At 41.4% G+C, this 13145-nt stretch overlaps 1 protein-coding gene across 1 annotated transcript; it reads left to right on the forward strand.

Annotated features, from left to right (window-relative positions):
* The first annotated feature begins 587 nt into the window (after window positions 1–587).
* Window positions 588–11367, forward strand: ivns1abpa (influenza virus NS1A binding protein a). Its single transcript, XM_079244961.1, has 15 exons — window positions 588–753; window positions 4386–4676; window positions 4878–5010; window positions 5246–5415; window positions 5504–5579; window positions 5666–5839; window positions 6141–6266; window positions 7690–7800; window positions 8294–8435; window positions 8675–8899; window positions 9118–9239; window positions 9472–9598; window positions 9684–9815; window positions 9909–10082; window positions 10177–11367. The coding sequence occupies exons 3-15, from the start codon at window positions 4900–4902 to the stop codon at window positions 10437–10439; spliced, it is 1953 nt and encodes a 650-aa protein (XP_079101087.1). The 5' UTR covers window positions 588–753; window positions 4386–4676; window positions 4878–4899; the 3' UTR covers window positions 10440–11367.
* Window positions 11368–13145: the final 1778 nt, after the last annotated feature.

A 13145-nucleotide genomic window follows, 5' to 3' on the forward strand; every position in this document is an offset into this window, starting at 1 on the left:
TTAAGTCACATTTAGATAGTTTTTCATCTCCACATACAATTGTCGATGGTATATTATTGTCTTTCTGGTTATTTTGTTTCTCTTTTATGTCTCGGTTGGCCACCTTTAGCCCTTTATATTTTAAATCTAATTGTGTTCAGTAAATCATTTTTAATCTCTACATTTTTTTGAATCTCAGGTTATTCATGCTTGTCTTATGTAGAGTATCTATTCAGTTTTTTTTTGTTTTGTTTTGTTTTTTTAATCAAATTGTGTAAATCTTACTTTTTGTCTGTAATTATATATATTACTTGTTGTCTCGTTTAGCTCTTACATGACATTTTTTACATTGCCTTTTTTCTTTTGTTGTTTTAGATTAGGCCAGCGACACCTGAATTCGGGGGTCTTTTCAGTCCAAGTAGATTGAACCGCTGCCTATGCTGCTGACCCACGCCATAGACATACGGTCTATGATCCACCCACACTGTGGGAGAGAAGCTACTGAAAGTCCGCCCACCGCTAATGACGTAGAGTGCGGCGTGGCGCTCGCGGAGCTATTTTCGTGAGCGCGCTTTCTCCCTGACCGTCAGGAATTTGTCAGAGCTCGTCTAGACTAGACGGAGAGTGGACGTGCTTCCCCTCAAGAAACGAAACAGACCCCTACCGCTCACTTCGCAAGTCGTGCCTGTAGTCACGTTGCGTCCTTAATCCGAACCAACCAACTCTGAATTTCCATTAAATATGTCTAATATCGTCTGTTGTAAAACGCCTCAGGTAAGATTTCTCTTCTACTCTTCAAGGTGAAATTGCTGTTTCTTGGGGACTTTTAAGCAGCTGGCAGTGAATATTTTGATGGAACATTAAATCAGCCTTTTGTTACAGCCAAGCTAGTGTGGTTCTTTTGTCCGAAATCTGCTAGGGGCTTGCAGTCGCTGTTTAAAGAGGAAGCTGCTGGAAATGACTTGAATACAAAGAGGCGCGGAAAAATCTCACAAGCCGCCACTTTCGCATAACAGACTAACCGAGCTCCTGTTGGTTATAAAGCGTCACAGCTACCATTTTCATTCTTTTGGATTAAGATGAACAAGTATGAATATATTCTCGGTGGTTTAATTGATTCAATTAAACCTGCGTGGCTGTCTCGTGGCTCTTCATCCTTAGCTAGCTGGAGCTAACACGCGTTAGCTTCTAAACCCTCTCATACCTGGTTGCTCACTGCCTCATCCGCCAGAAGCAGATTTATATGCATGTGTCTGCGTTTTTTATCCGTGCCAAAGTCGAGTCAGCCTAATTGGATACTTTGGGTGGGGGGGCACACGTTTCAGACCCAGTTTTTGATGCCGAGTATATAAATGATTATTGGCTCATCGCCAAACATTACTATATAATACACTCAGTCAGAGGAAGATGCAGGGACACGTCTGTGCCTTGCAACAACCAGAACTTGAGATTTCGTGGGGGGATGGTAGGGTTGTGCAGGTTGAATGGGTCCATGCCGTCTTATTTTGCTCCTACATTTGTAGCTGTGTTGTATAAATATATCTGTGAGGAAGGTAGTTGTGCATACCCTTTTTAATGATACTGATTTCTTGAAGTCCGTGACTGTATAGTGACTCACATGCATGTTGCAGTATTTGACCTACTGAATTTTTAATCCGGTTCTGAAGCTGGCAGACACGTACAAAAATCCAGGGAAGCCGTTTATTAAATGTTAAAATAAACATTTAACAGCCCAATTAAAGGCTATCCAATATACTGATAAAAAATCTTTAGTCTTGAGTAGTCCTGACATTACTCCCTCCAGTAGTATTAAAAACGTGTTGATGGGGGATGGGGGTGTTTATTAAAAACATGGTTGGATTTTTATTTTCTGTTCTGTTGTTTAACATATCTAGTTTATTTTATTTTTCTCATTTAAGACGACATAGAAGCAGTATTATTCTAGCAGTTGTTACTGAAACCGCGAAATGATTAAATTTAAGCGGTAAATTTCCACTCAGTTAAAGTGGGCGAAATCCTCGTCAGTGCCTCTTGTCACCACTGGAGGGAGGGGGGGGGGGTATCTAACAAGCATCGATTGTTCAGCCTCAGACCTGCACTTTGTGCTTGTTAAATCAGACGGATTAATGGGGAGAGAAAATGCATTCAGAGCTGCTCTTTGTTGTGAACAGGCTCACTTTTCCATTTCAAACTGTCCTTTCTCATTTTGTTAAGTCTTTTGGTTTTATTTGTATTTGGTTAGGTGTAGGGTCTAGATCCTGTAATTTCCTCATCCTGATCTTTGGTCAGGCCAAAACGGAGATCACATGCAGCAGTCTTATTTATAATCTATGTCTAACATGGTGGGCATGAACTTTCATTCAGCCAGACATAAATTTTTGTGGAAAATGTCATTATCTTTAAAAAGGTTATATGGCTTCAGCTTGGGCTAAAGCTGTTAATCGTGGCTGTTGTAAGTAGGAAAAGGAAAAGGACTAAGGCATGAAGCTGGTGGGTAGACCCAGCCATGTGGAGGTGGTGAGTGTTTTAGCCTTCATATAGGAGTCTTCTGCCAGATGTTGCATAAGGACTGGAAAGTAGGTCAGTGCTCGCCCACCCCCTCTACATGCAGAAGGACTGAAGGCTTTTTATGCCAGCATTGCTGTTCAGTGCAGTAACGCTATTTTGGCCATCATGCATGTGGATTTACTTGTAATTTTATACAATTTTTTTTAATTGCATTGGTAAGAGTACTGTTTCAGAATAAAGTAATACTTTTAATTCCTGATGCTTACTTTAATTATTCATTATCCTCTTATTTTTTTTAATTTCTTTTTAGTTTGTTAAATATGCAGATAAATAATTGAATGCAGTTTGGATAAAGGTAATCCCACCTCAACATCATTCCTCCCGTTTTCCTCTGGAAAAACCTGCACTGGCCATAGCGTCATTTAAGTGATTATAATTTTTGTAGTTCAGTAGGCCACAGGAAAGCTGTCTGGCGTTGTTGCGCCATTTGCTTAGTACCTTTGGTGCTCTGGTGTTGACTAAATCTATTATGCACTTTAAAGCTTTGGCACTGGGCTGCAGAAAACGGTTGCTTTAGCTGAAATGTGCCTTTTCAGTGTTTTTACGTTTTTATACCTTTTTTAGGGGTAATAAGGATAGCACAAACGTTGACTGTTTTTTTTTTTTTGTTGTTGTTTTGTTTTGTTTTCCTTCTCCCAGACCATCTTAATCGTCAGTGTACTTTTGAGTTCTTAGAACGTTGAAAGGTTGATAAGTTCTGCATGCCAGTGATATATTGCATTTGAAGGCCTTGCACTTTGAATCACATGCTGGTGTCAGAAATGTCGCCCTCACAGCAGCTAAGGTGACAATACTCTGTAATGCAGCACTGAGTACTTGGCAGCTTTTTTAATGAGTTTAATATCAAACAAGTTGGATACTCTACTAAAATCAGCTGACATGGTGCCTTCATATAACTTCAGGCTTGGGGACAGCTGCTCTGCCCCATCTTGTCATCTGTCCCCACGGTTATAACGGTGTCTGGGGATTTGCTTATCAAATTGCAGCATATGGCATACAAGTAGTCATCTATGGCATTATATTGTATATCAGTGTTAGTTAATTTGGATCGCATTGGCACAAGCAGCACATCACTTTGAATGAGAACAGTTTGGACTACCTTTTGGCTTCAGGACTGGTGATCTTTATTCTGTTAATGAGATATGAAGATTATTTCAATTGAAAGAGAGTGGGGGTGCAGCTAGGGTATGTAAAAACAAATGATGCACATTTGGAATTTATTTCAAAACAAGACACCTATATCATATCATTTTACTGGCGCAGTTTCCTTATAGGTCTGGCTCAGAGGGAAAGGGCTCCTATAGGAGGAGTCAGTCTTGGAGGCTTGTCACATAACATGGCATTTAAGAGGTCTCATCCCAGAGAGAGTGGAGATGTAGAAGACACGAGACGGATTAAGCAACCTTGTCTGGTCTGGGGGATATAGCAGCAGGTGTGGAGATTTAAAGAACTAAACTGGGGGGGTGAAGTAAGGTAGGGTTATCAAAGTAATGCATTCATTTAGCAGAACTGGAATGATTTTCAACAGATGAACTGACAAATGGATCCTGAATTAGATCAGCTCTGTTACAGTCTCTTCTTGGAGTCTACATGCAGCGTGATGATTTTAAAAAACTGTGTTGTGTTGGGGTGGAAGGGAGCTTTTGGAGGAAGCGCTACAAGCAGCACTTAATGGCAGCTTTAACTTTTGTCCTGTGAGGTTGCTTGACTTACGGCATGGGATTGACTCCTGCTCTGTCTACATTAAGCAATTAGATTTGTTTAAATGATTTTTATAAAATTTGCTTTTAATTTAATTAAATATTTTTGTCTCCTTTCTCTCCCTCTCTTCCCTCTAGGTTATAATGTATGACCAACAAAGAATAAGTACATCTCTATAGCCAACGGGATCCCGAGGACTTGATTACAGTCGCTTAAAGCCTGATAGTTTGTCCGTCGGCCTGCTCTCCCTCTCCCTTCTGTTCACGTCTGCAGTCATCTGGCATCTCTTCTGACGACTTCCTTTTCCTCGCCTTGGGTGAAGAAGACGTAGTTCCACTGTGTTCTCAGTCTCCTTTGCCCATCTACATTCGGTTCCTGTTATACCTTCAACAGTGGTGCCTCCCTGGATTTCAATTATACTCTATTAGGTAAGGCTATGATTAATGCATTGGACTCGTACTACACAATGCACATTACAAGCACTTAATCCTAATCCTCTCTCTGTTATAGCTGGCTTTATTCATTGATGACTAGTGCTGCACAGTTGAAGGCATGCTCTGCAGACTGCAGGAGGTGTTTTTTACTTATGACATGACTCCAATTTACGTTTTTGTTTGTTTTTTGTCAAGGATATAAACTAAATTAACCAAGATGATTCCAAACGGCTATTTGATTTTTGAGGATGAGAGTTTCCTGGATTCCACCGTGGCCAAAATGAATGCCCTGAGAAAGAGTGGTCAGTTCTGTGACGTTAGACTGCAGGTATGCCTTGTTTGACTATAGCAACAAATACATGAGGAAGATATTAAGAAACATGCTAGTCTTAAGATCTGAGCTGAGTCTAAACCTAGAATGTGAAAATATGCTGCTATTATTAGAGAAAAAAGTGAGATTGTTGCAGCTTGGAACTTATGTTTTTTTTTTTGCATGCTTGCGAGTATATGTTTGCAAGTTGTCTGAATAACAAGCTCACCATTGCAACTTTCTTTTTGTTTAGGTGTGTGGTCATGAGCTGATGGCTCATCGTGCCGTTCTGGCTTGTTGCAGCCCCTACCTGTTTGAGATCTTTAATAGTGACATTGAGCCTCATGGAGTCTCGCACGTCACTTTTGAGGACTTGGACCCAGAGGCTGTGGAGGTCTTGCTCAACTATGCCTACACTGCTCAGTTAGTAGCACTGTCTTCTTATGTTAATCATTTCTTTATGCAACTGAGCGGTTTTAATAATTCCAACCTTTATGTCTTGTGTACACAGGCTAAAAGCAGACAAGGAGTTGGTCAAGGATGTGTACTCCGCAGCCAAAAGGTTCAAGATGGATCGAGTCAAACAGGTATGTTTTCAGATTGTTTTTTTAAGTCTTCCCAAGATCACACTTGGAATATTTATACCATTGACTGTCGTCTGTTTCCTCCTCAGATTTGTGGTGACTACTTGCTGTCTAAAATGGACTCCCAGAATGCCATCTCTTTTCGAAACTTTGCCAGCACTATGGGTGATTCCAGACTTTTGGCCAAGGTGGACTCTTTCATTCAAGACCATCTTCTTGAAGTATCTGAACAGGAAGACTTCCTTAAACTTCCCCGCCTCAAGGTAATGGTGTGGATTTCCATGTATACTGTATGGCATGTCCTTTAAGAGATATTTAGAATCTGCTTGAGTGCTACAAGTAAATGACAAATTGTTTTAAGGTGTTTTTATGAGTGTTTAAATATAAACCCACAAGACCATACAGACTGCATTTTGTTTTGGGTAAATTGTAGGACCATGCTTGTTTATTCCTGAGATTGGTTTTAAAATAAACAGAAAATCCAGGATATTTGCATCCTGTTATGTATTTTATTTATGCTTCACATAAATCTAACTTGAGTTTCATCCCTTCATGTTTTTGCAGTTGGAAGTGATGCTAGAAGACAACTTGGCCCTCCCCAGCAATGGAAAGCTCTACTCGAAAGTGCTGAACTGGGTGCAGCGTAGCCTTTGGGAGAATGGAGACCAACTGGAACGACTGATGGAGGAGGTCAGTTGCGACGCACACTCTAGTCTCACCTCAGATTAGTTTTCATCCTCTTTCCCCACCCTCCCTCTGAATTCTGTTTTTAACATTAAGAAGTCATTAAGGGGGACAGAGTAAATCTAGCATGCCCCTGTCATTCGACTGTGTCAGGATTGCTCTTTGTTTTCCTCTGATTTGAGGTTTTGCTGTAAGAAACTGTATTCCTGATCCATACAACAAATTAGAGGTGAGCTAAAAAAAAAAAAAAGAGCAGATGTTTGGCTCTTTTTTGTTTTGTTTTTTTTATTGAGGGTGTTTCCTTATTTATTTTTTTTATTTTCTGAGTATGTGGTTGGTTTACATACAACCTCATCTGAATATTTCAGGGCTCGTCTCATCTGACACAAACGGTACTCAAAGGTCTGGCCCTTGATTCTGCTTTCTCACTGCCACTTTACTATCTGAACAGGTGCAAGTTTGTTGCTCCAGCACTAACAGGCGCTCCTCCCCGTTGATTTATCTCTCCTGTAGGTTTATTAGCAGCAGCAGGAGACCAGACTGAGGAGCCAGGACTGAGCCACCAGGGTAAATGAGTCAGAGAAAAGAGGGAGGAGAGGAATACTACTGCCTCTCAGCTGCTTCTCTTTTCAGCCAAGCAGCACTGTGCCCCCATCTGTCCCTTCCACACACAGACGAATCATGTCTCCATTTACAAGAACACATTCCCCACAAGCCTTTAGCCGTCAGTATGTTAAATTCATTCATGGGCCAATAAAATAGCTGCTGGAAAGAAGAGAATCAATCTTATTAAACTGGACTGAAAATTTGGATGATTATTTTCAGCACCGTTGACTCTTCTCTTTTTCTTTCCCCCCCCCCTTTTTTTTTTTTAAACTGTTACAACTTTTTCTTTTTTCTTCAATTTGATGCTTGAAGAGAAACTGAATAACCAAGTTATTATTTATCTGGGCCTCAATGGTTGATTGTTTTTAAAATATTAGCTTACAGGTATAAGAGCACTGCTTTTGTTAACAAAGTGGATTTGACAGCCATCGCTACAACTTCTTCAGCTAGAGGACTGGTTTCCAACAGCTAAGGTGGTACGAAAGCCACTTGGGAGTTCCTTCTCTTCACTGAAGATCTTTCCAGATGCAGCCTTTCGGTTTTCCCTCTTTTTATAGATTCAAATTAAGGACAGCCACTGGCAGACACTCCCTTCTTGGGCTCGGACACTGAAGCCACTCTGCAATGGCCTGTGTTGCCTCTTTATTTTTATTTTTTTTAAGGAAACTTTCCATCCAAGCAACTGAAGAGCCAGATGTTGGTTCCTTCCCCCCATTCCTCTTCACAGCCCTGCTTCCACCCTCTTTCTCCCTTCCCCCTGGGTTTCTCAGTGTGTTGCCATGGAGACAGCCACATGGGTGTGTTGTTCCTGTTTGTCTTGCAGGTGCAAACGCTCTACTACTCACCTGACCATAAGCTGGTGGATGGAGGGCTGGTGATTGAGGGGCACAGTGAGGTGTTTGGTGGCGAGGAGGACCACCTTCAGTTTGTGCAGGTACTCGGCCTGTGCCTGGCTTTGCTGTAACGAAATTTCAAACAGTGCTTGGCAGTATGAAAGTTGATTTTACAACTTTGTGCCTATTATAAAAATGCAAGGTAGCTTGAGCTTGGCTTAAAAATTCTTCACAATTCAGCCTTAATGCAAAGACTGATTTTTAAGGAGATCAGTAAGACAAGAGATATGGATCCTGCCTTGGTTATGCGGTTGTATGTCATAGACACGTTTGCCTTGCCGAGTTTGGTGTGGACAGAAATTATCAGTTTTTCCTCCATTTTTAATTGTGTGAAAGTAGATTTGTTTGGTTTGAGGCCGTTTGCAGTGGGATGGATTGGTTTGAATTTGTGAGATTTCAAATTATTGCTTGGATAGGATGGGCATAGGTGAACTATTAGGATCAAGGCATAAATTTGGGGTATAATTAGCTGTTGGCCAACGGTGGGCCGCTGGTTGCAAGCCTGGCTTCTGTAGCTGCATTGTGCTCTTGCAGAAGAAACCCGTACGGGAGAGCACCCAGAGACAGCTGAGCTGCAGCTCCTCAGGAAGTCTCTCACCATCCAACCAAGCAGCAAATGCCCCAAAACAGACCACCAGGAGAGACTGGAAGTACATCGCCTCAGAGAAGACCACAAGTAAGTGTTTATCAATTACAAATAATTGCTTTGCTTTTTGTTGGTTGAAAACAGAATAATTTTTGCAAAGTAAAAAATAAATGACAAGGGTGATTTTTTTTATTTGATTTTTTAAAAAAAAAAAATTTTTTTTTTTTTAAATTTCACTGAACTTAAAGTGGAAACAAGTAATTTTTTTTTTTAAAAAAAAGAAAAAAAAGTCAATCCTTTTGTCCCTAACAAGCTTATGTTGCCTTTAGACAACAACTACCTGTGTCTGGCTGTGCTGGACGGGGTGCTGTGTGTGATCTTCCTGCACAGTCGCAGCAGCCCTCAGACATCTCCCTCTGCCACGCCATGCCTGATGAAAAGCCTCAGCTTCGAAGCCCAGCCAGAGGAGCTGAATGAGCACCCACTGTCACCCATGCATTATGCCCGGTCCGGTCTGGGCACTGCAAGTCTGAACGAAAGGCTCATTGCAGCAGGTGAGCCCCTGACATCCACCCAAACGGTGCGACTCTATTGGAAGCTCTATTCATGTGTTGAGGCTGTGCATTAAAAGCTGAAGGCTTCATTCTTAAAATACAATAATAAAAGCCTGTGGGGTTTTTTTCTGTTTATAAGGCGGGTTTTTATGTATAAAGTATAAGAAATCCAAAGTAAGTTGAACATTTGAGCATGATCCACATGTCTGATCCTGTAGGTGGCTACAACAGAGAGGAGTGTCTGAGGACTGTGGAGTGTTATGACCCCAAGGAGGACTGCTGGACCTTCATCGCACCCATGCGGACTCCAAGGGCTCGATTCCAGATGGCAGTGCTTATGGTAGAACAGATCATTCATCCTTATCTTAGCTTTGTTTGCTCTGCAATAAAGTGACACATTGACTATGACTCGGAGTGCGCCTGCACCTGCTGTAAATCTGTTTGGTTATTCAAGGTTACACAGTGAAGTATTTACTTCTTGATCAATTACTTGAGCTTCTTGACTGTTCTGTAATTTACAGTGTGTAAAGAAACCCATCTTTTAATCACTGGTCTCTCTGAACCTCTCGCAGGGCCAGCTGTACGTGATCGGAGGCTCGAACGGACATTCTGACGAGCTGAGCTGTGGGGAGACATACAATCCGCATACTGATGAGTGGGCACAAGTACCTGAGCTCAGGACAAACCGCTGCAATGCAGGTCAGTCCGCCTCACAAGGATAAAGCGCTGATGTTTGAATTTGAAAGATAAATTAGCTAAACTCTCTGCTGTCATCTGTCTGAAGGCGTCTGCTCCTTGTACAACAAACTTTACGTTGTCGGAGGGTCCGACCCCTGCGGGCAGAAAGGCCTGAAGAACTGTGATGCTTTTGACCCCGTGAATAAAACCTGGGCCAGCTGTGCCTCCCTTAACATCAGTATGTATCCACACAATCTCACACCTTTTCTAAATTTGGATTTTAAAAAAAAAAAAAAAAATGTATTAATGAATGAATGAATGTTGTTTTCAGGGAGGCACCAGGCTGCAGTGTGCGAGTTGGATGGTTTCATGTATGCGATTGGAGGAGCCGAATCGTGGAACTGCCTCAACACTGTGGAACGCTACAACCCTGACAACAACACCTGGACTCTGGTAGCCCCCATGAATGTGGCCCGCAGGGGAGCCGCTGTCGCTGTCCACGCAGGTGAGCCTAACGGCGCCGGACTGATAGGAACGGCTTTAGGTTTGTTGCAACATCATCGGGTTTGGCTAATGTTGGCACCTCTAACTCGTTGCAGGCAAACTGTTTGTCATCGGCGGCTTCGATGGCTCTCATGCTCTCCGCTGTGTGGAGGTTTACGACCCAGCCCGCAACGACTGGAGGATGCTGGGGAGCATGACGTCATCACGCAGCAACGCAGGCGTGGCTGTGTTAGGCGACACGATCTACGCTGTGGGCGGCTTTGATGGGAACGAGTTCCTCAACACGGTGGAGGTGTACAACCCAGAGACGAACGAATGGAACGACTACACCCAAGCTCCATCTCCCCTCTCTGACTGAAGGGAGGGGCGATGGGAGAGAGGGGGAGGGTCGGGGGGAGGCAGTTCAGAGTTTCACAGTTCTTCACCTTTTTCCAAACTAACAGGCTTAGTGATGTAATCGTGTTTCGTGATCTTCTATGTGTATGAATGGGTTTGTGTGGGTGGTGATGTTCAGGTGAGGGGTCTTCAGTGAAGACTGGCTTAATCTTGGCAGGATGAGGGGGTGGGAGGGAGGGAGGGTTGTTGCCTAGAGCAACATGACGCCTTTGCATATTGCATACAGTTTTTTTTTTTCTTTCTTTTTTGTGCTGTATATAATTTTCTTTTTTTGTCATATGCCAACATTTACAACACATTTAGTGCGTTCCTTTTTCTTAGATTTAGAAAGGTAGTCACTTGGAGGGTTTTCACATGAGCTATTGGTCACTGAAAGGTACCAGTCTGTAGTGGTTGTGACAGAGTTCTGTAAGTTTCAAGTTATTTAAGAATTTCTGATGAAGTGTAATTTTGCTCACTTATTTAAAGGTTTGAAGCCTTACTCGGTGTAAGTTTATAAACACTCGTCACGGCTTTTTGTGTCATTTTAAACAAGCTGGGTTGCTTTCTGAATCTTAAAATGATGGCCTTTTTTATATTTTTTTATACACTGCTGATTTACCAGTTAAAAGTAGTAGCAGACAGCTTAAGCCAGTGAATCTAACCAGTGCCACTTTTAGTTGAATTTTTTTGTGAACACACCAGACACGCACAACCTCGCTTCTGCTAACCAAATTTTTATTGTGATTTAACCAGTTGATGTTTGTAGAGATGCAGTTTACTGAAGATCCTTCTTTATCTCTTTTGTGTTTTAAAGTGTCAGGCATTGGCAGATTCTTTAGGAAAGAATATTAGAGCAAGAAAGAACACATTTGTAACATTTCTTAATTAATAAACCATTTAAATCAAGATTTTTTTTTTTTCTCTAGCCTTCTTTCTGGATAGCAGTTTGCCAGTGGTCTTAGGCATTTACTTGTTCACACATATGGTGTATGTTCAGAGAAGAAAATGGGTTTATTATCTGCTCTTCCAAATGAAAAATCATTAGAAGCTTCACAACGGACCAGAGTATTTAAATGACCGATTTAGTGGCCTTAAATTTAGCCTCTTACTGCCACCTCATCTGACCTGAGCTCTGCTCCTGCAACTGTGTTTTAGGGGAGATTATTCTAAGCTGACTAACTGACCTTAACAGGAAGGGAAGAGGACAGCCAGTGCAGAAATGTCTAAAGAAGACCAGCTGAGTTGACCTCAGATTCGTCTGGCTGCTGGCCAGAACAGGTTAAATCCCAACCCGTTGCCCATTCACAAGTTGGTCTCTGATAATCTCGTGATACACCTCTTGGCTGCAAACATAAACCTACGAATGTGCTGTGTGAAATAGATGGTTCCATAAAACACTAGCATACTGAAGAATTTTTTATATATTGCATATTACAATCATGCACACTAGTCACAAATACTTTAAATTACACAGCTTTTCGTGTGTACAGCTTAAGAGCACAGGTTGGACCAAATCAATTTCAAACAGTGAATCACTTTTGGTCTTTTTGGCACTCCTTTGCAAAAATGAGTAAAAGGGGGGGGGGAAAAAAAAAGCAGGATGAATGCTGTTTGACAGCAGTTAGGCACTTGATAATGTGTAGATGGTAAGAGGCCAAAGCCAGGATGAAGCATTTATAATTCAGTTCCTTAAGACTGACAAGATTTTTTTTTTGGTGTGAACATGTAAATCTTGAACAAAAGGTCTTAATATAAGTACACAAGGAAAGAACTGAGCTGGTTCAGTACAGCATCAGATTTCAACATTTTGTAACACATTCAAATAATTATTGGCTTTCCTTCACCACCTTATCCTGTGTGACGTCTAGCGCCTAAGCCCCTCTGTGTCACACCGACAGCAGGTGTTATCTCTCCTTGTCCGCTGGCGTCACCTGCATCTCATCTTCCTTTAGCGCCTCCCGCACGTGCAGTCACATGCGGTCATGTACAGGAAATCAAGGACACTATTACTAAATACTTCTACTAAGCTTACATACAGATTAATTCCCCCTTAAACTTTAGAGAAATTCAAGGATTAAAAATTATTCAACTGCACTGATGTCGAAATCACAAAGAAAAAAGTGAATGATGCAGCCACAAACAAAACATTTTGCAACAAAGGTGTATTTTATTACTATAAAAATGTACAAAATGTATTTAATTTTTTGTGAACCAAAAGTGCAATAGCAAATGTTAAATACACTGTTTAGAGCTTTTAAATATCACTGAGCAAGGCACAATCTAAATCCCAGTTAAAAAAAACAAAAAAAACCCCAGCTTCTTCAAGGATTTGGAGCTGCGCATTTCAAGTTTGTCAGTAATGACCATAAAATACAGCTCAAATTACAATAAGAACATAAACACCCCTCGCCCTGTATTGTCCATTGTCCAATATGTCCATTTTTTGGGCAACTGGTGCCAAAAACATCTGAGTTTTTTCATTTCTTGTTGGAAATTAATCCTTTTAGCTTTACATCAAATGTTTTGTTGAACTTATTGCCTCAAATATTTATTGTACGGTCAGCACATTGGGTGTGTCTGCTCAGGCCACTGGAAACACCTAATCAGAGCAAAAGGTCCACATATGACCCCCACCCAAACTCTAAGATCTGAAAATTCTGCTTTTCTAAAATCACAAACAAAACAA

The sequence above is a fragment of the Telmatherina bonti genome, assembly GCF_933228915.1.
Source record: "Telmatherina bonti genome assembly, chromosome: 8".
In the NCBI taxonomy this organism is placed as follows: Eukaryota; Metazoa; Chordata; class Actinopteri; order Atheriniformes; family Telmatherinidae; genus Telmatherina; species Telmatherina bonti.